Below are 25,813 nucleotides of genomic sequence, written 5' to 3'. Positions count from 1 at the left end.
TCTTACTTATACTTACCTAAAGCCCACGGGTAAGCAACCCACACGGGTACCCGTGGACCTTTTACACCCTACTTGGAGCCGATTAACACCGTTCAGGTCTTGCACCAGCCTACTCCGTATACAGCTCACTTGTTTGAGCGTGCAAATAACGGCCGCAAGGCTCCAAGGCTTCAATCCCTAGTGCTGATCCATCAACTGCACAAGCATTTGACCAGGTGGGGCGGGCAAATCGACAGCCCGTTGTTTGGCCGAATCGGACACTGGTTCGTACATACGAGACGTAGGAAGCTGCGGAAGGGGGCTCCTTCCTCCGTTACGCACGGAGCAACTTACTGCCTTGCAAATACTTGCTGGGCCCTCGCCCTCACACTCGACCTTGCTATTGGTTCTGGACGTTGGCTCCTTGCCACCCCCGGACAAGATAATCTCCAGCGCTTTCTTGTTCCGCAAATCTTCGTCATATCCATACTGTGTTTTGCCACAGCGGTTGCACCGTAGTCACACAGTGCTGGATCTACCGTATGACACAAACCATTTTTGACCTGCGCTTTACGCAGCGTCGGCTCTTTAGTTTTCCTTGCGCCCTGATTGGTCCGTGGTGTATGACGAGCGCCGGTGTCCGGACATGTTCGGCGTTTTTTATCAATCTCGCTGAGTGCTCTCAGTGCTACTCTGCCACAGCCAAGCATACACCCCCAGCATCTCTCTGCTCCGTCCGCCGTCGCCACCTTCCAAATCTCCATTTAATCTCTTGTCCTCACATTTTCGACCTCGACCTCACAACCACGACAACCCACCTGTTGCGCCATCGCTCATCGCAGTCGGACGCATCGCACATACACATCGCAATCAAAATGTTTTCATTAAGAGCGCCCTTCCGTACAATCCGGGCTCTGCCCTCTCCCACCGCCGCCGTTGCGGCAACGCCTCAGCTGGCCGGGCGCCGATTCTACCACGATAAAGATAAGTGGTCATCCCTGAATGCAGCATCGCATCGAGGGACTTTGTTCTTCTTCGCAGTCTCTCTCGCCCCTTTTCGCGCACATTCAGCTAACATGCTCGGTTTCACTGCTGGACCACTACAGCCGACCCCGGAACCCGGGCTCCATGGACAAGAAGGATCCCGCTGTCGGCACTGGGCTCGTTGGCGCCCCGGCATGCGGCGACGTTATGAAGCTGCAGATTCGAGTTGATGAGGCCACGGGCACCATTACTGATGCCAAATTCAAGACGTTTGGATGCGGTTCCGCAATCGCAAGCTCGAGTTATCTGACCGAGTTGGTCAAGGGGATGCGATGTGAGTTATATCCAATTTTGCAATGCACTAGTCTATGACCCTCCCTCGCTCGGTAATCTCAAATTGGCCGAAGCTGCAGATTGCTAACAAACCGATGATTCAGTGGAGGATGCATCCAAGATTCGTAATGTCGACATATCAAAGGAGCTCTGCCTGCCACCCGTCAAGCGTACGTACCTCCAGCGCAGCTGTATCAAAGTCCTGGTAAAAGAAATCCACAAATCTAACCCTCTCTCAGTTCACTGCTCCATGCTCGCAGAAGACGCCATCAAGGCTGCCATCGCCGACTATCACGGCAAGAACCCCAAGGCCAAGATTACCGATCTCGCCGGCACCGCCAAGACGATCAGAGAGACCATGCAGCAAGCTGCGTAATTTGTAACAACACGGCGAAGAACATTTAGGAGTGGCGAAACAGTGGACGAAGAAAAGAAAGGAACTCAATTTATTATAAACCTACACAATACCGCCAACAATCAGCTTTTGGCGAAACACCTCGTTACCGGTCATGACAAAATGCATGAAGGAGTAAGGGAGTCCGAAGGTGATGCAGGCAGAGATGGGAACTGCCAAGGGATGTGATTAGGGGCAGGGCAACTGCATATTTCGCAGAGGGAGACCCTCGAGTTTTGTTTTAATGTACGTTTGTGGAAGCGGTGGATTTGAAGTCTACTAGCATGGAGAATGGAGACACAACACCACATGTTTCTCGGTCTGGCATCCAAAAATGGTTTTGTTTGGGTGCATCAAGTTGCTCTTCTTCTCTCTTTGCCTACGATGCTTAATGGGGGTGAATTGATTCTGTATGGATATTGTCAATGTGAGGTACGTTTGCCACTGCAACAGGGGACGAGAACCCTCTCCAAATAAACACTCTGTTATGACACTGTGTCTTGTTCCTTACATCCGCTTCCAATATTTGTGTACAACATTCCCCATCTCTGCTTCACAATTCATCACTGTTACACTAGATCTATAAAGCTATCATGTCATTCCAGATATCGTGGCGTGAGCCGTATTTGTCTTTCCCTTTTCTTCCTTGTTACTGCCAGCCGGCAGATGCAATAGCTTTATAATCCAAACCCAATGACAAGGTCAAAATATAGCCGCCAGAAGCCTACAAAGCCTGCTCGGTAAACACACCCTACAACCACCCTGGTGACCTGAATGGTACTTCGCCCTCTGCCATCCAGTTGGTGAAACCCTGTCTACTTGCGTCTGTAGGCAGGTATTCCATGATTCTCATTCCTGTAAAGGGATGTATGGGTTTTTGCCCATCCGATACCCTGCCCCTGGAGACTGGATTCATCTTGGAGAAGCGACAGAAAAAGTGGGTATATAACTGGAAGCAAAATTCTTTCATTTGCCTGATGACTGGGGGGTCAATGCTTGCTTCTGAGCCTGAACCTAGATACTTTGCGAGCGGACCGTTTTGAAAATAAATCCATATTCGAGTGGCTTTACAGATTGCAATACGACGGCGGAGTGAACGTAACATCACGCCTAGACACGCGACGACTCTGATGTTTTCATTCACTCTGCCTGGAACTAGTTCCTGCTCCAAGCAATGATATGCTTCCAGTTCCATGTAATGCCGAATCCGTTCAAAGGAGAGCATCGCGATGAAATATAAGCTCTTCTCAAGGTCGTCTTGAAGATTGAGTGGTCGTGCTCCGGATGCACTTCCAGACTTGCCAATCAAATTGTATGATAGTCGGCCTGACATTTTATCCAGCCTCGAAAAAGCTTTCAACGGGTCATCCCAGTTGTTTTCTGAGGGTGGCAACAACAGAAGGGCACGACAATTCATAGTGTCCTGCCATCTTTGTTTATTGGTAACAAAGTCTTCCACCGTACAATGGTCTTCTGGATCGTTGTAGTCCAGTCTTGCTTGCTGCCAATGTTGCCGACAGGCGACTAGATCGAGGTCACACCATACTTCGTCTGATTGCAAGCGAATCTTACAAAATTGGCTGAAGTGATCCAGGTAGTCAAGACTTCTTGCGAAGTCTATCTTCTGAGTCAACAAGGGTTTGATGATGTCTGGCACCAATGCCGAATTGATCAGAAACAGTCCTACATTGTTGTGAGTAACATGTTGATAGGTACTTTTCAAAAATCTGTATCGAAATGACGTACCAAATTGATATTCTGGCAGTGTATTCAGATCGTGGAAGAAGAAATGTTTAACGCATGGCAACCCCCTCTTCTTGCATACTTCGCATATCTCAAGAGCTTCGGTTTTGCTGCACTGCCCATAGGCTGTTAGTTCGTTGTAGGGATTATTTCGACAATGAAAAGAGAAGAGAGACAAACAGCTACTTTGCGCAATTTACAGTCCGCACAGACGGACTTCTGAGTCCTGGTTTCCTGTGCTTGCCGGTTTCTCTTTGGGTCCATTGGGCCGTTTCGCTTACCCCTCCTGGATGGTCCTGAGCCATTTGATTCGTGACTGAAACTGGTTTGGGCGGAAATTGAGCGAGATAGTGATGGTGCTCGTCTGCGACCCCACCCTGTTGTTCTCGAAGGAATGCTGCGCGACTGCCAAACGGATGATGAAGGAGTGAGGCTGGACGAGGAATATTCATGTTGAGACCCAGCGCCACTGATGGATGTAGACACTTGAGATGGCGCGGTAGTTGGTTGCGGGCTATAGAGCATTCCGCCTGTAAATGCCGTGCCGTTGTCAATATATTGAGTATATGGAGCATTGTAAGTCTGTGGAGAGCTGGACATAGGTGCTAGCTTATCTCTGTAAAGTTGAGGGTATTGTGATGTAGAGGTAAATCCTGACAGTGCAAAATGATTGTTGTAGGGGGAGGCAATTATAATCTCATCTATACTTCCGTCATTATTATTACTATGCGGGTATGGGGCCCATTGCCAGGAAAAGTCACCCGATGAAGGGCGATACTCTACATCTCTTTCTATGTTCTGCAGAGGCCCATCCGTCGCTTCGGATGTCTTATCCTGTTCAGCTGAGTCAGTGGGCCCATTTGCTGCATAGGAAGGGGGATAAAAGGGAGTTGCGAGCACGTTCAGATGCGAGTTTGAACTTTCGTGTCCATTGTTGGGTGGGACACCGAAAGCCGGATTGTACTGCAATAAGTTGGCATCAAATGGTGCCCCAATGTTACCAATTACTGCCTCTCCAACAGCCGGCCCTTCCTGCGCAGCTTGAATTGGCAGGTCAATATTGTTTTCATTATAGACTTGTTCAAGACGCGAAGGTTGATTGGCAGACAGTGCCGATTGGGTGTCTTGGTGTTCGTAGGATGTGGTGTGAACGTCATTGGGGAATACTTGAGTAAGGTTGTTGGTTAACTGCTGGGTTTGTGCCAGGCGTGCCCTGATTTGGTCGTGTTGTGGCAAGCTCAAGGCATAATTTGAGGAAAATTGTGTTTGGGAAACACTAATACAAGTGTTAGGAGATAGGCGGGAGTGGCGCTCATAGCCTTGCCGTTGACGGACTACTCACTTATGTGGAGTATAGTAGTCGAAGCAGTTGCAATGGTCCTCAGCGTGATATGTAGCAGAAGCCGGATTGATCTCGAGACCGGCAAGTATGTCTTCTTGGTTGTTCAAGAGGGATCCATGGTCTTGGTTGGTCATCGTCACTGGTGTGGCAAGATGGGACGGGGCCAAGTGGAGGCAGTGGTGACAGTAGGGCTGGTGGTATATTAAGTTGCTTGTGGCCGTCGGCTAGCAATGCTGGAAACGATGGTCCATTCGGAAACGATAGAAGAATAAAAAAAAAGCCAAAAAAAAGACCTGTCGATCCAAGCTTTTGAGAAGCTGTCACGAGTGGGAGAGGGGCGCCCGCGGGGCCACAGAAAATGTTGTCCCTTTAATATGCTGGTCCAAAGCCTTCTTTGCCCACCCTCGACCTCCATCAGGCACCCCCCAACTACCACACTGCTGGTTAAGCACCTCAAGTGCTGCTTTGAGCTGCTAAAGGACCCAGCCAGCACACATGGAGAAAGAGCCTCTCGGTACAAGTGGAGCCGCCAAATCGTCGGTGCCGCGTAGCCTCCTTTCCACGACCTCTTGCATTGCCGTGACGAGAGTGACGAATGACGCCACTACCCTCTGCCTCCGGGGGAAGAAACATTGGGGGACGGCATGGACAAGCAGAAGCAGACGAAGAAGAAGCAGCAGCAGCACCATGGAGCTTGCTACCTGGGCTGTGGAAGACGAGCTACCCACAGGTCTGGTTGATTTCCGAGTGTATCCTGTCCATCGTGGTCGGCATAGAAGTTGCAGTCGTTTTATCGTTGCGGACGCGCAGAGCAAATCAATTTACATGAAATGAAGACTGTGTGAGATTGGGACATGTAAAGAGGCAAAACATGGGCATGCGTGGACGCAAAGGAGGCCATCGAGTTGCTCTGGTTGGGGCCAGCCCATGAAGACATCTGAAGTATGGAGTAAGGAGTAGATGTACGCGATGTACGGTACAAACGGGCGACGCCACCATGCGGGAAGGAAGGAGCACCCCGCTGGCATCAAGGTGGTGCCCTCACTTCGGGCGAAAGTGGTGGGTTGGGCACTGACAGGAACATGAGCGAGGGTACGGAGTAGCCCTCCCCATTTTGGTCTCTTGCATGCGGCAAACACCAGTTGACCAGACACTTTGCGTGCACGTACTCCTCCGTACGGTTGGGAATTCCGACCACACAGTTCCATCCCGCAGACCAGCTCCAGCTCCAGCTCCAGCGCCACGGCCCGGTACCTCGTCGTTGCCCGTTCTCTTGATAGACATTGACGCCAATTCTGTCATGCGGGCAACGAAGCCCTGCAACAAGGTAGCCACTATTACCGAAAATTCCCTTGCCGCGCAAAAAAAAAATGAAAAGGCAAGCAGCCCGCAATGACAAAGAAAGGCAATAAATATGTCGATATCCAGAAACTGCCTTGGCGACTGGACACGGGGGAGGTGAAGTTGGCATAGGCACAATATGTGACGCACGGAATGCCGCGGGTGTCAGCGACATCAAGCCTGTCTCTTCCGTACATTTGGTCCATATCATCTGTGCCCATCTTCAACCCCATGATAAGAAATCCATCAATATTTTCAGGTCCGGACATATCGGGTTGGGAACAAGGCAAACAACGCATGTGTGTTATCTGGTCGCCTTGAAAAATTCATCCCGAGGACTATGACGAATGAGGGTAATATTGTATGTGAAATACACCATAGGCGGTGAGTCTTTGGCTGATACATCCGTTAGATGGTGCTGAAAAAACTGAGGCTGTTGGCGATTGATTGGTAGGGATGGTGACACTTTTGCCCAGGATACCACCAACCCAACCAGGGTCTGAAGATGTCAGGTTACAGGGTTGCTGGCAACGCTGTATGGCCCGCTACTTGATCGGACCTTGGACGCTGGTTGTGCGTGTCTAATCATTTGTCTGCAGGTTAATGACATGTCCTTGAGAATGCGTTCGGAGAACTAGCGGTGGTAGACTGAGGGAGTCGGCACGACACTTGGCGTTTGAGCAGTCAAGAATCGGTCCATGGCTCCATGGCCTAGTTTGTGCGTGGGAATATCGGACTGGGCATTGTTACCGAACCCTCAGTATGGGCGCGATTCACATTTCGAAGTCTCAGTGCCTATAGATGCTAATTGACTCTGTTGGAACAACGACGACCAACCAATATTACATGGTTCAAGCAAGCTTCATCCAGAGGCGCTCATGATGTCTTAGATCACCAGCCACCTGGCGAATAAGCAAGGACTAGAGTTGACAAGCCCAGTTGGTAAGCAACCAACCCAATTGATGTCGCCTCGCCTCGATACAGGGTCATCATAGAAGACACAGCAAAGAGCGCCTAGTCGTCCTGACCAGGAAGGGATTGCAACTGAAACCGGTGAACTTGGGCCAAGGCTGTGCGGTTCAAACACTAGTCTACGGATCAACTCGTCGGGGGGTACAGTGGATTGCACAGCCGACGTCTGCTTTAAATTACTCGGTTCTGTTTCTATGTGCCGAGCAGTATTGACCGAGCCACTGCATGGGTTGCCGAACGGGCTCGGCGTCAAAACAGGCAAGTAAGTTATCAAATAACTTAGTTACACTCCATTGAGTCCATTCCTCGGTTTTCGGTTGGCTGACTTGGTTGAGAGCCAGCGCCGACCCCACTCGTGTGGCTCACAGGTGCCGTGTCGCCTTGATACGACGAATACGTGAGCTCAGCCTCAACGAAACATGTCAAAAGAGCCTCACAGAGCCATCTCAACGCCTGTTGCAAACGGTATCAACAGCCAGATGGCCACCGCCGCCACAGCTGGACTGTAGTTGACTGATTTGTCGTCCATTACGGAGTAATTGCCCATTGGTCTCGACGCTTTAACAAGATGCTCGCTGTCAGCCACGACTTGACTGAAACGGCAAGATGCTACGAGGATGACAACCCTTATGACGACTGCACTTGCCAATTTATCTTTCAGTATATAAATAAGAGAGCTGTTCGCTGCTCAGCTTTTTGGATTTTTCTTTTTCAAATTCATATCCTTCCTAGCGTGGCACATTTTCCTATAATCTCTCTACTCACAATACACGACCAACCACTGGGACAACGAATCTTCTCGGCCACTCATCCAAATCCATCACAGCCACGCGTATATTATAATTTAGCAAACTTTGAAATGGCTGGACACAAAGAAAAGCAGGCCGAGGAGGTTGCCAACATCCCCCCTCAGATCTCCGACCTTCACTGCTTCACCGAAACGGAAGGCGTCATTACGACAAGTAGGTCTCCCTCTGAGGGGGCACACGACAAATCGACCACAATGTGACTGACGTACCTGTATAGCTATGATGGATCTCCCTGGATACCGAATTGTTCAAGTTCTTGGCGCCGTCTATGGAATCACTGTCCGCAGTCGGAATATCGCCGCCAGTCTCGGCATGGTCTTCAAGAGCTTTGCTGGTGGCGAACTTCAATGGTTCACCTCGATGCTGTACTCGTGTCGAAATGACTCTATAAGCCGTGTGGTGGACGAATGCAAGCGCCGAGGCGGAAATGCTATTATTTGCTTGCGATTCGATGCTGGTGACATGGGCGGGTTCGCGCAGACGGCGGCATACGGAACGGCCTGTATTGTGGAGAAGATTGATGACCAGGTCAGATCGCCGCCTCAGCTGAGTGGTGCGAAGGCGACGTAGATGGGAGAGCCGAGGAGAAGGGTGGGTTTATATGCATGTACTCCGTATGTACTCCGTATGTGTATGTACATGATCGAGTCGAATCGGATACCCCTGTCACTCTTATTATTTTTTCTCCTTAGTACTATGGACAATATTGCCGTGTGAAGAGGTGATGGTCGTAATCAGATGTCACCTAGACGCACCCTTTCATCATCGGACTCATCAACGCCTCCACCTTTATTTCCTTTCTCATCCACACCATCTTCGCTTAAGCCACGTCCGCCGGGTCTATAGTACCAATGAAATCCGCCCCGTTCATTTGCCTCAACTTATTTATTTTGCGTTTGCCACAACTCCTCAGACCGCTTCTGCTATTGTTGTGTATTCTGGACTCAGAGTCGACTGAATATCCGCAACCGGGAGGCTCAGAAATAGCCTTACGACTCCCTCAAATCACTTCACAGCGTGCCTCGGCGGAGGGCCCCGGTCCTACTATGCCCTCAAACCTGTTTCTTCTTCAAACTGCCAAGACCCACGTGGGCCACGACCCTTGAGCTCACTGGCACCAAGGCAGATCATTGACAGGGGGCGCAGCAAGTCATTGCATTAGCTTGCGGCTCTAGATTGATAACTCGCATAAAAGTTTATATCGCAGCGCATTGAGCTGACCTGGAAATATTTTGCCTGTAGTTTCATGCGCTCAAACCGTGTGATCCGGCGTCCACTTGTGGAGGTGCAGATGCGATGGTATTAAAGAAGCATTCCCCTGTTGCATGGCGTGTGGGTGAGCGAGCACACTATTGCTCTGCCTGCCTTTGTTGTAGCACTGCCCAGAATGTATGTCTTGAAACTGGTTCAAGCGGTCCTCGTGCCTCTGAGCGCAGTCGGTGCTGTTGCCCAGAATAACGGCTCGTATACACTCCGGGAGGTTGGCGCTAGGAACACAATTGTGAGTCGCTTCGCGCAGAATTCACGTCTTCACGTGCATTATTGAGGCAATGAGTTGACGCTGTTGGAAAAAGGACTGGCGAGTCTGGCTGGAGGAGAACGGGAATCCCGTCTCGCCCTGGCACGATGTGCCTTTGTACCCGGATAACAAGCCCGGGCCGGTCATTAACTTCGTGGTTGAGATTCCCCGATGGACCGACGGCAAGATTGAAACGCAGCGCAACGAGCCTCTGAGTGCGTTGTAGTCAATGTAGTTCTGGGGTTGGAAAGACTTTTGCTAAACGTCGACAGACCCTCTCTTCCACGATACCTCAAAGAAGAAGCCCCGGTTTGTGGCTAGTTTCTGGCCGCACAAGACGTACCCCTTCTTGTATGGGTCGATTCCACAGACGTGGGAGAACAAGAATGTCAAGGACAACTATACCGGCCTTGTGGGAGACAATGACCCAATCGATCTTTTTGACGTCAGCTCCATTTCGTAGGTTGAGCGTATTTGCAAACCGTTTTGCGACTCTGTTGCTGACAGCGGCCAGGCCAGGATACACGGGTGAGGTCAAGCAGGTCAAAGTTCTGGGGGGGCTTGCCATGATTGACGTATGTCGTCCGGGGTATGTGGAAATATTCGAAAGACAGCCGTCAGCTAAGGAGGACCAAAAAAACAGGATAACACGACGGACTGGAAGGTCATTGCTATTGACATCAAAGATCCTCTCGCCAGCCTCGTCAGCTGTAAGTCGCCCGCCGTCGCTATCAAACTATCCAAAAGCGCACATCTAAGTGGTTATAGCCGTTGAAGAACTGGACAAGTACCGACCCGGCCTCAGCAACTCCTTCCGTGACTGGTTTATTGCAAGTCACATCCTTCTCCGCTCCCCCCGGACACTGTTTAACTAACACCTAAAAGTATTACAAAGTCGCTCGTGGTAAGGGTCTCAACCCCATCGTCGGTAACAAATACGTCGATGCCGGCACCATGAACGCCAAACTTGCCGAAAGTCACCAGCATTGGAGCGATCTTGTTCTCGGCAAGGAGGACCGCGGCAAGATCAACATCTGGCAGACTACGAACCCTCGTGCTTGCAAGACCTATGTCAAGCCCGAGGATGCGACCAAGAAGTTCGAGATTCCGGCAAAGTCCAACGTTTTGCCGCCAGCAGCCAGGCCCGCGCCGTATGACAGGTGGTATTACGTTGATGACAAGTTTAATTTGATTACAGTGCCGGGGGATGTCATTGAAGTTGATTAAACACCGCGGGTATGACCTGTAAACGTATCCACGTTTGGGTAGCTTCCTCGATATTCAATATGCAGCATCGTGCGTAGGGGCTTATCAACCCCGGGCCCAGGCAACGAACATGCGAAAATGTGTAGCTTGTGGAATACTCAGTGTGGTGGTCATTCCTCTCGTTTATTTGAGCCCGGCGGTACACTGTACAAGCTGTTTGGTTGAGCGTGAAGAAAAACTAAAGGTGCATATCCACGAGTTTGGCGTGCGAGCATGGCTCTCGTGGCTGTGGTAGTCGGTTAGAATTGGCGGCTGTATGAGCGGAAATCTATATCGAAAGGCAGAAAAATGCCTACAATGATGTTTCTCCTTACCATAGTGCACCATTCACACATATTTACGCCGTTCGAATAGAGATACAAAGTATGGTTTCCCCTTCCTCATATGAGAGGCTTGCCGGAGTATATCTTCAGTCCTACAAATGAACGCTCCCAACCCCTGGCTTTCGCTCGTTGCTTCGAATCCCGGTCCACCTAGCTCAGCCGTGGGATAAACAGTCCGTGAAATATGTATCTGACCTTAACACCTATCGTCGCCTTTCTTAATGGTACCAGTGCCGTCTTGGTAGATGTGGCAGGTCTTTGTGTCCTTGGACCCCGTAATTTTGGCACTGATGATGAATTCTTTGTCTTCCGGGTTGTAGCTAGACTGATGAACTGGGTTTCCGTTCCTAGACCTACTGGTAGTCAGCGGGGTGGAAAGTTGGAGCTAGCCATGTTTATCAATACAGAGCCCTCTTGATGTAAACCTCGTGCAGAGTGCCGAGTTTCTGGAATTGGCCATGAGATATTGCGCCAGGTGTTCAGTGTTCAGAGCTTCCGACGTGTCGATGAACGGGCTTACCTGTTCGGCACTCCCACCTCTTGAAGTAAACTTCTTGACGGCGTTGTTGTATGGCTGCGGCAGGTCCTCGACTTTGAAGCCGATAAAACGTACCAACGCCCTAGCGGTGGTGCTAAAGAATCGAGACATGATGCAGGATACAGAGAGAGGCGGGCGTTTTGAGGTAGCGAGGAGCTAGGAGACGTAACTGACATGATGAACACGACGAGATTAGATGATCAGGTATTTATGTATGATTATACGGAGCCCATTGGACTGATCTAAGAACATTGTTGCCTGATTGTGTTGGTCGTGGACTCCTTGGGCAGATTCGAGGACCAACCACCTCGGCGGCAAGAGCACAGCGACCTTCTATGATAGCCCCTCAGAGCAGTTAAGGCTCCAACGAGGTCACGGACAAGGATTATAGCCAATTAAAAGCCCACATTTTAGTGGTACATAGATCTCCTAATAATTTACACTATGAAAAAAGTACTAACATTCCTTCGAGTTATAAAGGGCTACATTGGAAGTCTCGCAGCCTTAACGCGATTAACGAGCTGCCCGGCGGCGATTGAGGGCATCGCGATATGAAGGTTAAAAAGGTTAAAATCTCGGCCTACGAGCCTTAATAAGTGGGTAATTAGGCCGGCAGGTGTTATCAGCTACCTGCTCACGTGTGCTATTTTCGTCATTTATTAAAAATTCGCCGTTAAAGACCTCTAATACGGGTTGTAGGGGGTTTTAGTGTGGCCGGATTTGGTCTGTCACCAAAGTCACTTGAGGTAACCAGGTATTGTGGGTCCCGTGACCTCGTTGGAGCCTTAACTGCTCTGAGGGGATCCAATGCCGTGGGAGGAGGAAAAAAAGTCGGTTTCCATTTGATGTGGCGCGCGGGTACGGGTTCGGGGCGGGATATAATTGGGTAGGGGCATCTCAGTGGGTCAACTGGTCCTTTTGCACCACAGCTCTCGGGCGCCTTGACACGACCCCATCCACACAGGACACAGGGAACTTGAGCCAGTGTCAAATATCATCAATATCAACGGGGTACGTGGCCATTGTTCAAGCTTAGGCGTGAAAACACATTCATCACAAGTAACAGTGTGCCTGCTTCGGATCAACCTCATCCATCGTCAGTAACGTCGCACATGGCATCCCTCTTGAAATGGGCCAGGGCCTGGACACGCAGAGCGCCGCTGGTCCCTTTGCGTTTTCCCACTTCTGGTTTTGACCTTGTCCAAGACCCAGTCTTGTTGGAGGAGGAGCAGCTTGATGGATTCGCAGCCAACCAGTATTATCCCATCAATATAGGCGATGTCCTTGCCTCCAGGTATCAAGTCATTGGGAAACTGGGCTTTGGTACCACGTCGACTGTATGGTTAGCCCGGAACCTCATGTACGTCCTCAGGCCTCGAGGCTCTCTTCTAATCTCAAATCTAACAGTCCGCAAACAGAACCCATGGGCATGTTGCTTTGAAAGTCTACACCAGGGATAGGGGGAATCAAGAAGAGTTTCAAGTCCTAGAGACCCTTGGCAAGGCAAATCCATCACATCCGGGCTACCGCCATGTCCGAGCCGCGCTTGACATATTCCAGCTTCACCGCCCAGGAGGTGACCATTACTGCCTTGTCCAACGTCCAATGTGGGAAAGTTGGAAGCATCTACTTCGCCGCAATCCCACGGGGCGCTTCACCGAACCTCTCCTAAAGGCCGGGCTGAGGCACCTCTTCTCGGCTTTGGACTACCTTCATTCCGAGTGCAAGCTTGTACATACAGGCAAGTCTTCCCAGTAACCCACCCTTGGCAAATGAACAGAGCCCTGACATATCAAGCCATTGCAGATATAAAAGCAGACAATATTCTCCAAGACATTCAAGACCAGGCCATATTGGAAGCCTTCACAAATGCCGAGCTTACTCACCCTTCACCCCGAAAATCCCTTGGTGAATTGACAATTTATGCATCTCGGTCGTTCGACCTACCGCGGCGATTCGGCGGACCGGTATTGAGTGACTTTGGCGAGGCCGTTCGGGGAGACATGAAGCGTAATCACGACGCACAGCCTGCAGTATATCGGTCTCCCGAGGTAATGCTCATGGCTGAGTGGAGCTATCCCGTCGATATCTGGAACGTTGGTGTTATGGTACGTAGCTAAGCGTTTCTCTGTCCGGCCGTGGAACATGTACAACTGTGGCTTACGTCGCGGCATTAGATATGGGATCTATTCGAAGGCAGACACCTCTTTCACGGGAGGGATCCCGAAAGCCAAAGCTATTCAACACGCGCTCACTTGGCTGAAGTGATTGGGGTGCTTGGCCCGCCGCCCCTAGATTTGCTAAACAGAGGCAAGCGAAGCCGTGAGTTCTTTACAGAAGATGGTAAGCTGAGTGTGTGAGCCGGATGCATTCTCCATGTTGGCATGCTAAAATTCTGTCTTTGACTAGGAAAATGGATTGCGGATGTCCAGATTCCATCGGGCCTAAGCCTCGAAAGCTGTGAGGTGTTCCTCGAAGGCGAGAACAAGGAAGGATTTCTCAGCTTGGTGAGAGGGATGCTGCAGTGGCGCCCCGAGGATAGAAAGACGGCGAAGCAACTTGCCCAAGATCCATGGATCAACTCGTGAGCCGACTTGATGCGAGCAGCATCTACCAACACTATATTGGCTTGGGCGAGCGAGCACCGAAGTACCCACACTTTTAATTGGCAGAATACTTTGGCTGGCTTTGCTACGGTGCGCATCTCAGGGTGTGATTCCCGGAATTGGGGTCAATCTTTTGACCTCAATTTCGACGCATAATTAAGCATAATATAGGCGCTAGACTTAAATTAGCTGAATGTAACACATAAATTTAAGTAAAGACCTAATATTTTACATAAACCTTCATTTATCTCTACTTATAATATATTAAGCTAGTAGAGGTAACTTTAATACCTATAAAAGGCTTAATTATTAAGATTTACGTGAAATCTTTTAAAAATTCTTTATTAAAAATATTAATAGTAACTTTACGCTAATTTCTATTAATTAAGGTAATTAATATTCTTCTTTAACTAAAATAAGCTTATTAATTAGCTTAAATAACCTTTTAATATTAACTTTTTTAATTAATAATAATAGCAATAATAATTTAAGGCTTATAATATATATTATAGCGTTTTATAAGGTGTTTTTTACACCTAAGAAATCGTTAATAATTAAAATAAGAGACGAAACATTAAATAACTTATCTTAAAAAGACTTATTAGTATATACTTAAGGGCTTCTTTATACTTTAAATAGTATCTTTTTTAATCTTTATAAAATATTAAAGAGTGTGTTTTTTCTATTATATAAGTAGTTACTAAGTAATATATAAGTTAAAGCTAATAAAGATATATCTCTTAAATAAAAAGTTCTTATTTTCTTATAAATTTATGCGTTTAATACCTCTTAAAGGCTTATTATAGCTTAATTTAAAGTCTTATAAATATTAATATCTTAAATATTCTATAATATAATTAAATTAATATAGAATTTATATATTAAGTTTATTTCTTAATTAAATTAAATATATATCTCTCGTTTTATAAAACTTAATAAGAAATTCCTATAATTTAATAGTACTATTAAAGCGATTAATAGTATATATATTAAGGCGTTTATTTTAATAAGATAATAATAGTAATTTTAATCTTAAAAGTATTAAATATTATAAAATGTATTTATAGCTGTGACTTTTAAGGGATTATTTATATATATACTTATTAATACTAAGAGATTAATTAATGATATTAAGTTACTTTATCTTATATTAATAAGGTCTTTTTAAGTATTAAAGAAAAGGTTTTACCTTAGTAATACTAGCTTTAACCTTAAAAAAGGTATATTAACGCCTTTTAAAGGTAAGTAGTATTATTTTTAGGATTTTAAAGAGAAACACTATTAGCTAATAATAAAAAAAGAGCTATATAATTATTATTACTCGTAGCTTTATATATAAGTTAAATAATAATTTAAAAAAGTAAAACGTAAATAAAAGGTAATCTAATATAACGCGGTAAAGTATAAGTACTTAAATCAAATTTAATTAATTTATACTATAATAGGTTTATTTAACTTTATTACGCTAAATAGCGTTAAACCTATAGTATTTAAGAAGATAAAAATTATAGCTCTTAAAGATAATAAGCGTTTAGTACTTTTAAAAGCTTATAAGCGAGTAAATAAAGTAATTAAGGTATTTTTAGTAAAGGATTTACGTGAAAATATTATAAAATAGCTTTAATAGTAAAATTTAACTTCTTCTAATAATATAAATAAGTAAAAAATAATAAAATTAATAGTTATAATAGTATTATTATTATTAAAAGAATAAAAAGGCGTTAATAGATAATAAAATTACTAGCTAGCCTATTAATTTTTAATAATTATAAATAACCTTATAGCTTTAAAATTACCTTAAATTATCGTTAAAGTTTAAATTAATTCACGTATTCTTTACTAGGCTAGAATCAAGTAAATTTTATATTACGGTATTTATTAGATTCTTCTTTATTTATTTTATCGTTTTTAATATATTAATTAACTAACCCGGCCCTATAGACTCCCTGTAATTTAAAAGAGCCTTTTTAACTTCTTTTTAGCTTAATACCTTTATTATTATTATAGTTATCACATGATTTTTAGTTTATAAGGCAGTAAAAGCTAAATTTATTATTACGATAAATTATAATATTAATTTATTACTTTTTCTCTTTATTATACCGCTTTAAACTAAATTTACTATAAATCTTATTAGCGTTAATTGTAACGGTGGCTTAGGTTCTAAGGCACAGTAGGTCTGTTTCTTAGGAAGTAAGTCAGGTTGAATGCTACAGAGTAGCTTTTGAGCAGTATCACAATAAGGCCGTTAAGAGTATAACTCTCAATAGTAAAACTATTGCTTAGATTGATCAATAGAGATCTAGACTATCTGACTATGGGAATACCTCCTCCTTAAGTACTCGTCTATCTCTCTATTGTAGTCCTGGATCAGATAGATCCCATCTGATCCCCCGTGCTGGATCAGGTTGATCCCCTCTGATCCATTGAGTTGGATCAGACTGATCCCATCTGATCCCCTCACGTGACCTGCGATCCCGTCGGGCCCCATTCTTGTCTGCATGCTGGCGGCCCATGACGCCGGCCAACTGCTTCAGGTACCCTTGGTTCGTAACATAATACTCCTCCCCCATTGGTCTTGTCCTCAAGGCCATTTCGTTTCGTCCGGTAAGTATTCTCTTCCTTCCCCTCTTTCCCTTTTTTCTTTCTTCGTCATTCTTTTCACAATGTCTTCTGACCGTGTTTCGAAACAGCGATCTCGCCCTAACCAGAAGATTGATCGCAAACGTCTTTCCGAGTTCATATCTGCCTTTGGCTTCGTCATGCCTTCCTGCGATTCGTGTCGAAAAAACAATCGAGAGTGCATTGTCGCTGAAGGGAAAGACAGGTGCAGCGAATGTGCTTTGCGTGGTTACACCAGCTGCAATCCGGGCGGAACGTCTTCGGATGCTTATAATCGTGTCCTTCGCGAAAAGGATCGTCTCGACAGAGAACGTGCTTCGGCCGAGGAGGATTTGGAGCGGGCGATGGCTCGTTTGCAAAGGATTCGTCGTCAGGAGAAATTTTTGCGACAAAAGGCTGCGGAGATGATTGCTCGTGGTGTGGAGAGTCTGGACGAGTTAGAGGCCCAGGAGCGTCTGGAGTTGGAGTCCAACATGCTTAATCAGACACCCGAGTTTCTAGCAGACTTGGGTTTCCCTATTCCTGATGAGTTTTTATTCTCTGGTGGAACTGTTCAAGCGACGTCGAGCAGTTCGTGAGATTCTTGGCTGGTTCCCAGGTGTTTTCGGAGTTTGGATATCCCTTCCATTTAACGAGATAATGACGATTCTTTGTATCTCCCCGTGCTTTGAGTATCCGTTCGACTTCGTATTCGTTGGTATCTTCCGTTGTGATGTTGGTAGCGATTGTAGATTCATCTGGTGCTTTCTCTAGTAGCGATATATGAAATATGGGATGGATTTTCATTCCATCTGGTAATGATAGTTCGTAGTTGGTATTCGAGATTTTCCGTTTGATAAGGAATGGTCCGATCTTCTTCCAGTCGAGTTTGTCGCTGGGTCGCTTAGTTTTGATGTTTTTGCGAATGAGGTATACTTTATGTCCCTCCTCTAGGATTGGCGCTGGCAATCTCTTTCTGTCCGCGTAGTGTTTCATTCGGTTCTGCAAAAATATCCATTCCTGTTGCAAGTGTTTCTGTATTTCTGTCATGGTTGCTGCATGCGTTGTAGCTGCTGGCGCGTTCACATTCTGTGTCGCATGTGTCTCGATGATAGGGTCAAATCCGTAATTTGCCCTGAACGGTGACATCTTCATGTTGTCAATTTCGGAGCTATTGTAAGCCCATTGTGCTAGTGGTAGCCATTCTACCCAATCATTCTGTTGGTAGTTGACATAGCTTCGCAGATATTGTTCGAGTATTTGGTTCAAGATTTCTGTTTGTCCATCTGATTGTGGGTGGAATGCCGTTGATAAGCTTTGTTTGATCTTCATGGTTTCCATGAGGCATTTCCAAAAGTTTGAGGTGAACAATTTGTCGCGATCCGATATAAGCTTTGTTGGTAATCCATGTTGTGCAATGACTGTTTTGAAGAACATATACGCTAAGTCCTTGGTGTTGCTCGATTCCTTGTATGGAATGTAGTAGGCGTATTTTGTGAGTTTGTCCACAATAACTAGGATGCTGTCGTAAGCTACTCCTGTCATGGGTTCTTTTGACTTCGGTAGTTTGACGATGAAGTCCATTGTAACAGTTTGCCATGCTCTCTCAGGTGGCGATATCGGTTGTAATTCTCCGTATGGTGCGTGTCGCGCTGATTTTGCTTTGTTGCACGTGTCGCATTTCTTGATGACTTCTTGTACCATTTTTCTGCTTTCTGGGAAGTCGTACGATCTTCTTAGCCTGCTGATCGTTTTCCCTACACCCTGATGTCCGTGTAGTGGGTGCTCGTGTATTTCCTTGACAAGCTGTTCTTGAAGTGTACTGGGAACATACTGCCGTTCATTGTACAAGAAGGTCTTGCCTTCCTTGGACAGATGCGTTTTCGTTTCCCAATTGTCCAGATAGCTGTCATTCTTAATGCATGATGCGATCCGATGCATCCATGTTTCATCTGGCTTGACTTGCCATGTCATGTTGATTTCTCGGGTGCCTAGCACAAGGTTCCCATCCTTGGTGGCGCGTAGCAAGGGTGCATTACTCACTTGCTCATCCGATTTCAAATCCTCTCTTCGGCTGAGCGCGTCTGCTCTTCCGTTTTCGGATCCTTTACGGTATATGATTTCGAAGTCATAATCCGTGAGGGTTTCATACCATCTGATCTGTCGTTTGTTCAGATCCTTTGTGGTCAAGAACGATGTGAGATTCTTGTGATCGGTATAGACCTTGATTTGATGCTTTGCTCCTATGAGATAGTGTCTCCATTCTTTGAAGCACTCAATGATAGCCATGAGTTCTTTGTCGTGGATCCCATAGTTGAGTTCGGGTCCGTGGAGTTTCTTCGAGAAGAATGCAACTGGGTGCAATCTTCCTTGATCATCTCGTTGTCCAAGCTGTCCGCCTAGTGCAAAGTCTGAGGCGTCCGTTTCAAGCTCATAAGGTTTGTCCTGATCAGGTGCTTTCAACACAGGTTCTGACGTAACTAAATCTTTCATTTTCTGGAATGCCGTGGCTTCTGGTTCGTTCCATTGGAAGCCGACTTCTTTCTTTGTTAGGTTTGTAAGAGGTCGTGAGATGTCTCCATATCCGCTCAAGAACTTGCGGTAGAAGTTCACGAATGCTGTGAATCCTCTAACTTCCTTCAGATTCTTTGGTGTAGGCCATTCCTTGATGGTTTTGATCTTATCCGGGCTCATTCGTATTTCTCCGTATGTGAGCACGTACCCTAGAAAGTGCACAGTGTTCTGGTGGAACTGGCATTTCGAGGCTTCGACTAAGAGTTTGTTGTCCTGTAGAGTTTGTAGTACCTCATGTACATGTCGTTTGTGTTCCTCAAGGGTATCTGAATAAATGAGGATATCGTCGAGGTATACAACCACAAACACTCCTAGTTGTTTCCGTAAGATTGTATCGATCATTCTTTGAAAGGTTGCTGGTGCGTTGGTAAGCCCGAAAGGCATCACTAGATATTCGTAGTGTCCTCTGCTGGTTCGAAATGCTGTCATCCACTCGTGGCCTTCTTTCATCCGTATAAGGTTATAGGCTCCTTTTAAGTCGAGTGTGGTGAACCATTTGGCTTTTCCAACTTTGTCTCTGATTTCCGTCATAAGCGGTAACGGGTATCGATTCTTGATTGTGATCTTATTCAAGTGTCGGTAATCGATGCATGGTCGTAGTTTCCCGTTCTTCTTTGGTACCCACAGGATTGGGTATCCTGCTGGGGACTCTGATGGTCGTATGTATCCTTTTTGTAGCATGTCCTCCAGATACTCCTTGAGCGCCTTGTCCTGCTCAGGGTTCTGAGGATAAATTTTGTTGAACGTTGGTTCAGTACCGGGCTGGAGTCTGATCTCGTGGTCCCAGCGTGAATGCTCCGGTAGTCCTGTTTCTAGCTCTCCGCTGAACAGCTTGCTGTACTGTGAGTATTCCTCGGGAATCTCCGTTGTCTCAGCTTTTGGCTCTCTGGCGATCACATATATTCCTAGAGGCCTGTCGTAGTTCGAATGAGGTGCCCTTCGTAGGCCGCTCTCTGCTTCGTAACCGCATCCTGGTAAATCCCATTGAAGTTGGCCGGTTCTCCAATTGACTCGTGGATTGCTCGCCCGCAACCAGGGTATCCCTAATATAACATCGTGTTTTGAGATCACTGTGATATCTAGTGTAACTCGGTGTTTCGTGCCTTGTATGTCGACTAGAAGCTGCGCAACTTCCATGTCAACTACTCCTTGGCTATACTTCACCGCAGTTCCTTCCACAGTCGTGAGTCGGTAGGGCTCGTCTTTGGGTGTCCAAGGCAATCGTAATCTGTTGACGAGATTCGGCGAGATAAAATTTCCTTGTGCTCCGCTATCAATCATTGCCTGGATCCTTTGTCCCATTATAGTCATGTCGATCATGAGGTGTGCTGTGCTGTCGATGTTTGCAGTACATAGAGACCTGTCAGATCTCCGTCGAGGAATCGGTCTTAATTGCGACGACGGCTGTCGTTTCCCGATTTGTTGATCCTGTCCTCATGTCGTTCTCTAGCGCGTTGTTCTAGGCGCTGTCGTCGGCGGTTGTCTTCCGACGCATTGTTGGAGCTTCCTTGGTGATCGCTTGATCTACCATCTGTGTTAATCGAACTCGGGCTAAGCGAGTTGCTCACAGTCACACAGTTCCCTTCCTCCTTGCATTGTGGGGTTATGGCTTGGGTAGTGTGTGCGTTATCCTTAGCACAGTATAACTTTCCGTTCAATATCTTTGAATCGGTTCGTCGTAATTTCGGTTGTATCGTAAGGGTTGTTCTCCTTCCCTTTCGTTCTCGTGGAAACCATCCGCTACCTTGCTTGCTGCTAAGGTGCGTGTAGCAATTGTCATCGTAACAGAAGGTCCAATTAAGGAGTCTGTGTTCGATTTCAGGTTCGTCTTTCTCAGTTGGATGATTCTCTTCTTCTTGGATCTGTTCCAGTGAAGGTTCACTTTTTGGTGAGGGTGTCCAGTGTTCCCAAAAGTCGTCGGGTACTGGTTGGGTTCCGAACTCCCAATCTTCATCCGAACTGATGTTGTTTGCTAACGTGGGGCTTCCTTCATTGCTTGCCATACTAAGATTTCGCGTGGGCAAGTCTTCTCGATTTGCGGCATGGAGCTTCTTGCCTTCAGGGATTGGCTTCCATGGCTTTTTCGGGGCTCTGCATTTATTCGCAAAGTGTCCAGTCTTGCCACAATTGTAACAAGTCTTCCCCTTTTCCTTATTCGCGGCGTCAAGTTCCATAGGTCCGGCGTGGTACCCGTATGCTGTCGATGTTCGGCGTGGCTTGCTACTATTAGGTTTATTGAACCTAGCATATGTTCCGAATTTCCTGTGACTTTTTTCGTGACGTCGCTCGTATAGACGGTTGTCTGCCTTGATGACCATTTCGACGAAGTCGTCAAATAACTCAGGACGATCTTCTCGATAAATGTCATCCTTCACTTCTTCTTTGAGTCCTTGATAGAAGACTTCCATTTTGGGTTCGGTATTCCAGTTGAGTTTTGCTGCGATGCGTTTGAATTCCCTAGCGTAATGAGCTGCAGATCCGGTCTGCTTGAGTCGAGTAAGTTGTCGTGTAGCTTCCTTATGCTCATCGGGATTTCCAAATGCAGCGAGAAGTCGTTCTTCGAAGGTTTCGTAATCAGAGAAGATGTGGACAACTTCCGCTCCGGCTTCGGCACCGTGCTTAAGATGTGCGCGGAGGGTTGGCTCCCACCATTCCATTGCTTTCCCAGTCAAGAGGTTGCCAATGCAAAGAATCTGTGACTCAGGTGTCGTGTAGATTTTTTCGTTGACTCGTAGGTAAGCTTGGGCTTGTGTGAGAAAGTTCCTCACATCACCCTTGTAGCCATCGTATGATTCAGGCTTGGGGAATTTTGGCATGTTGTTGTTGTTGATAGAGGATGCAGGTGTGAGATTTTGAACTGCTGCAAGTTCCTCTTCTCGTGCCTCAAGTTTTTCGTAGAGATCATTCTGTCGGTCGAGAAGCTGTCGATTCTGCTTCTCGAGCTCGGTGATCTTGTCATGAAGGTACTTCATCATCTCCCCGGGGTTGGTGGTCTTTCCGCTTGAAGTAGACATCTTGGAAGTCGTTACTGCTCAAAGTTTCAAGGTAACTTACTGAACAGTATTGATCAAAATGTAACGGTGGCTTAGGTTCTAAGGCACAGTAGGTCTGTTTCTTAGGAAGTAAGTCAGGTTGAATGCTACAGAGTAGCTTTTGAGCAGTATCACAATAAGGCCGTTAAGAGTATAACTCTCAATAGTAAAACTATTGCTTAGATTGATCAATAGAGATCTAGACTATCTGACTATGGGAATACCTCCTCCTTAAGTACTCGTCTATCTCTCTATTGTAGTCCTGGATCAGATAGATCCCATCTGATCCCCCGTGCTGGATCAGGTTGATCCCCTCTGATCCATTGAGTTGGATCAGACTGATCCCATCTGATCCCCTCACGTGACCTGCGATCCCGTCGGGCCCCATTCTTGTCTGCATGCTGGCGGCCCATGACGCCGGCCAACTGCTTCAGGTACCCTTGGTTCGTAACATTAATATTCTAATTAAGTTTAAGGTTAACGCTATAAGTGCTATAAAGGCGTCTTAATTATCCCGTTTATTAAGCTAATTATATTTTAAATTACTAGTAATAATAGTAAAAGCGTTATTAAAGTTATTATTAGACTTATTAAATATAAGCTTAAGGCTTTTTAACCGTTATAACTTACGATTTCTCTCTATTACCTTTATAAAAGCAGCTTAATTACTAGCTTTAATTATATTCTAGCTAATAAAAAGGTCTTTTATAAATATTTTTAATTAGGTATTAAATATAATATTATTATTAATCAATAATAGCTTTTAAATAACTTAATTTATAATTTATAAGGGCTCTTTTACCTTAATGAGCTTAATATTATTAAAGCTTATTAAAAGTATTCCCGTTTATTTATTATATTTAATACTAGATTAATTTATTACTTTAAGAAACACTTATTAAAAGTTTTAAAAGTTATTTTCCTTCTTATTTAATATAATATAATTCTAATTACATTTAAGAAATTATTCTTAAAGATTTAAAAGAAAGCTAATAAATATAACCTTTTAAACGCCTTTCTTTAAGCTTTTTAATTAACCGTTAATTTAAGCCTTATATAAAAGTTATAAAAATTATAGTTATTAATTATTAGTCCACTTATTATAGGTTATTTATAAGCTTAAACCCTCTTAGGTATTATAAGAAGGTATTATAAAAAGCTAATCTTAAATAATAGGTTAAATATAGCGTAATTTAAGTGGTTTAATTATTTATAACCTTTAATATTACTAAAAAGCCTTTCTTAGCTTAAAAAGGCAGTGAAAATTTAACCCCCTCGTATATAAAAGTGGAAAAGCCTAAAAAAATCACTGTGAAACGGTACAAAGTAATATTCCCACTTTAAATTAGTGGAGCATGTACTAACCAGGGTCGAAAAGTTGACCTCAATTATTTGACCCCAATTCCGGGAATCACACCCTCAGTAAACATTAAGCTGGTACCTGGAAGAGATTTATTCATCACGTCAACAATCTGGCCCTCTTACCGGGTTTACAAACGAACCCTCCGAAAATCCCCCACCCAGGCGCACCAACAGGCTAGGCATTGGTCACGAACAGATTTAAATGTGGATTACAACAGTTTTATATGCCCACTTTACGGTTTATAAGGGTACTAGTCATGCAAAAGGATACTGTACCTCATGTACCATGGACGAGGAAACAACAAGGTCAAGATGATTTGTCAACGAAAGACTTGGTATATTGCTTGACATGTACATGGGGGTTGTGAAAATATGTAAGTTTTAAATACATGAAAAAGATTGAAATACCCCCGAGACTCAGTACACCGCCATATCCATCAAGACAGCGTCAAGCGCCTTTTTGTCATACCAGTTCCTCAGTGGCAGCCAGTAGTAGCCAGAGTCCAGCCTGTCAGGCGGTTAGCAATGTCGGAAGCATAGCAAGCCGTGCTTCCCATGCCAAGGTCGAGGTTGGCATAGTTGGCCGAGCCGCTGTTATACAGACGGGCAGCGGCGTAGTAGACTTGGCTGTCGCTGCCGCCGCTGACAGCCCCGCGAGCCTTTTCAAGCAGCTGCTGGAGACCATCGCCAGAGTCGGTGCCGGCCACGCCGTCGTGGACCATCTGGGTGATCTGGCTGCTGGGGCAGGGGTCGACGCCGGCACAGGAGCCGGCGCCGTTGTGAGACTGCATGAGGCCCGGGTTCACGACGCCGTTGTTGGTGGTAGGGGCGCGGACGCAGCCCTTGCTCTCCTGCATCAAGACGGCCAGGATGAAGCGGTCGTCGACGCCAGTCTGCTGGGCGACGTCCTGGATGGCGCTGCCCACGGCGGCGATCTCGTCGCTCGAGTCGTCGTTGCCCCAGCCGTTCCAGCTGCAGGTCTTGTCCATGAGCGCCGAGTTGGCCTTCCAGAGGTCGTCCCAGGAGCCCCACGAGTCCATCGACGGCCATCCGGCGCCGACGGACCCGTCGCCCTGGTGGTAGGTGTATGTGTCTTGGATGCCGCGCTTGGTGGCCGGTAGACCTGCTACGACGGCCGCAAGGCAAGCGGATGCGAGAGCAATGTTTCCAAACATTTTGGTTTTTAAAGGGAATATAAAAGTATGTGTGAGAAGGTAAGAAGAATAAATATATACACTAAAGTATAAAAGGAAGGGAAAATAAAGAGTTTAGAAGTTGAAGGAAAGTAGTCCAGCTTGTTTAACCAAGTTACAGGAAAAGGAAACAAGAGAAGAGTAAAACAGCGGAGGTGAGCGTTCATTTATATACACGAAAAGACTTCTTTTCGAGGAACCAGACTTTGCATAAAGTCCTCCTCGATGCTTCTTGCCGATAAAAGGGGGGGCAAGCCGTGGCTGACGCCGGCCAAGTACAAGTGCGGCATTTCTGAAGACTTGTGGAATATACACCTGGATGAGTTCCTCGAAATGTATCTGGGACGACTTGATAGGTTCACCGAGAGTTCACACTCAGGCACAGGAACGAAGGCTCCTCGGGAGTGGGCCAGAATGGCGGCGCCTCGTGTGAGTTGGTGTTGAGCAAATTGGGTCGTGTGGCAGCACATGAATAACACAATACAGGAGATGTGCCCCGTAAATGTGTTTGCGCGAGAAAAAAAAAGAGACAATGAGAAAAACTAGGGCATGTAGTTGAGACGATTCAGACAAAATTTTGATTCTCTTTCGCTTGGATGGTCCCCGATTTACGGAAGCATCCGTCTCTATACACTATTTACTATGCGAAACGCGGCTTATATCGAGACGATATAGTCAACTTGGCCTTGGCTCTACAACCGGGCAATACACGCCTTTTTTTCTACGCCGTCCCAAGGTTAACAACCTGACTCGTGGTTTCGAAAAAAGAGAATAGTCACTGCCTGTTTCGACAGGACTCAGGGGAGACCGGCACCTTGGGCCAGGGCAGGCACGAGACTGGCCGCCAGATGCGGCGCCACATCTCCATCACCACATGCTTCCCCCCATTGTCCGCTGCCAAT

General features: G+C 46.1%; 10 protein-coding genes across 11 annotated transcripts; 7 read left to right on the top strand and 3 right to left on the bottom strand.

The window, feature by feature from the left end:
* Positions 1–622: 622 nt before the first annotated feature.
* Positions 623–2,196, top strand: ISU1_1 (iron-binding protein). Of its 2 annotated transcripts, none has more exons than XM_066119352.1 (3): positions 623–963; positions 1,070–1,297; positions 1,401–2,196. In XM_066119352.1, exons 1-3 carry the CDS (start codon positions 855–857, stop codon positions 1,670–1,672), a joined length of 609 nt encoding a protein of 202 aa, XP_065975144.1. In that variant the 5' UTR covers positions 623–854; the 3' UTR covers positions 1,673–2,196. The 2 variants fall into 2 exon arrangements, with proteins under 2 accessions (XP_065975144.1, XP_065975143.1); XM_066119351.1 differs by having other exon boundaries at positions 623–1,297; positions 1,401–1,466; positions 1,536–2,196.
* A 35-nt stretch (positions 2,197–2,231) lies between these two features.
* On the bottom strand, positions 2,232–5,689 carry J3458_008709 (uncharacterized protein). The gene is made up of 4 exons (XM_066119350.1): positions 4,776–5,689; positions 3,614–4,709; positions 3,437–3,548; positions 2,232–3,373 (listed from the first exon to the last, which is right to left on the bottom strand). Exons 1-4 carry the CDS (start codon positions 4,907–4,909, stop codon positions 2,442–2,444), a joined length of 2,274 nt encoding a protein of 757 aa, XP_065975141.1. The 5' UTR covers positions 4,910–5,689; the 3' UTR covers positions 2,232–2,441.
* J3458_008708 (uncharacterized protein) lies at positions 5,271–5,609 on the top strand (the record flags this gene model as incomplete). Its single annotated transcript, XM_066119349.1, has 1 exon — positions 5,271–5,609. One exon carries the CDS (start codon positions 5,271–5,273, stop codon positions 5,607–5,609), a length of 339 nt encoding a protein of 112 aa, XP_065975142.1.
* Positions 5,690–7,689: 2,000 nt separating the features above from the next.
* On the top strand, positions 7,690–8,563 carry J3458_008707 (uncharacterized protein). The gene has a single exon (XM_066119348.1). It carries the CDS (start codon positions 8,117–8,119, stop codon positions 8,465–8,467), a length of 351 nt encoding a protein of 116 aa, XP_065975140.1. The 5' UTR covers positions 7,690–8,116; the 3' UTR covers positions 8,468–8,563.
* Positions 8,564–9,284: 721 nt separating this feature from the next.
* Positions 9,285–9,879, top strand: J3458_008706 (uncharacterized protein; the record flags this gene model as incomplete). The annotated part of the gene is made up of 3 exons (XM_007815965.2): positions 9,285–9,398; positions 9,472–9,631; positions 9,689–9,879. 3 exons carry the CDS (start codon positions 9,285–9,287, stop codon positions 9,877–9,879), a joined length of 465 nt encoding a protein of 154 aa, XP_007814156.2.
* Positions 9,880–10,370: 491 nt separating this feature from the next.
* On the top strand, positions 10,371–10,643 carry J3458_008705 (uncharacterized protein; the record flags this gene model as incomplete). Its single annotated transcript, XM_066119347.1, has 1 exon — positions 10,371–10,643. One exon carries the CDS (start codon positions 10,371–10,373, stop codon positions 10,641–10,643), a length of 273 nt encoding a protein of 90 aa, XP_065975139.1.
* A 558-nt stretch (positions 10,644–11,201) lies between these two features.
* J3458_008704 (uncharacterized protein) lies at positions 11,202–11,654 on the bottom strand (the record flags this gene model as incomplete). Its single annotated transcript, XM_066119346.1, has 2 exons — positions 11,202–11,330; positions 11,526–11,654. 2 exons carry the CDS (start codon positions 11,652–11,654, stop codon positions 11,202–11,204), a joined length of 258 nt encoding a protein of 85 aa, XP_065975138.1.
* An 837-nt stretch (positions 11,655–12,491) lies between these two features.
* On the top strand, positions 12,492–14,368 carry J3458_008703 (uncharacterized protein). The gene is made up of 5 exons (XM_066119345.1): positions 12,492–12,903; positions 12,962–13,284; positions 13,350–13,651; positions 13,721–13,886; positions 13,953–14,368. Exons 1-5 carry the CDS (start codon positions 12,656–12,658, stop codon positions 14,129–14,131), a joined length of 1,218 nt encoding a protein of 405 aa, XP_065975137.1. The 5' UTR covers positions 12,492–12,655; the 3' UTR covers positions 14,132–14,368.
* A 2,364-nt stretch (positions 14,369–16,732) lies between these two features.
* Positions 16,733–17,780, top strand: J3458_022453 (uncharacterized protein). The gene has a single exon (XM_066123035.1). It carries the CDS (start codon positions 16,816–16,818, stop codon positions 17,347–17,349), a length of 534 nt encoding a protein of 177 aa, XP_065975136.1. The 5' UTR covers positions 16,733–16,815; the 3' UTR covers positions 17,350–17,780.
* A 6,361-nt stretch (positions 17,781–24,141) lies between these two features.
* Positions 24,142–24,893, bottom strand: J3458_008702 (uncharacterized protein; the record flags this gene model as incomplete). The annotated part of the gene is made up of 1 exon (XM_007815962.2): positions 24,142–24,893. The coding sequence occupies one exon, from the start codon at positions 24,891–24,893 to the stop codon at positions 24,195–24,197; it is 699 nt and encodes a 232-aa protein (XP_007814153.2). The 3' UTR covers positions 24,142–24,194.
* Between the last annotated feature and the right edge of the window lie 920 nt (positions 24,894–25,813).

The sequence above is a fragment of the Metarhizium acridum genome (assembly GCF_019434415.1).
Source record: "Metarhizium acridum strain ARSEF 324 chromosome Unknown scaffold_141, whole genome shotgun sequence".
Taxonomy (NCBI): domain Eukaryota; kingdom Fungi; phylum Ascomycota; class Sordariomycetes; order Hypocreales; family Clavicipitaceae; genus Metarhizium; species Metarhizium acridum.
This window is presented reverse-complemented; position numbering and strand designations above follow the sequence as displayed.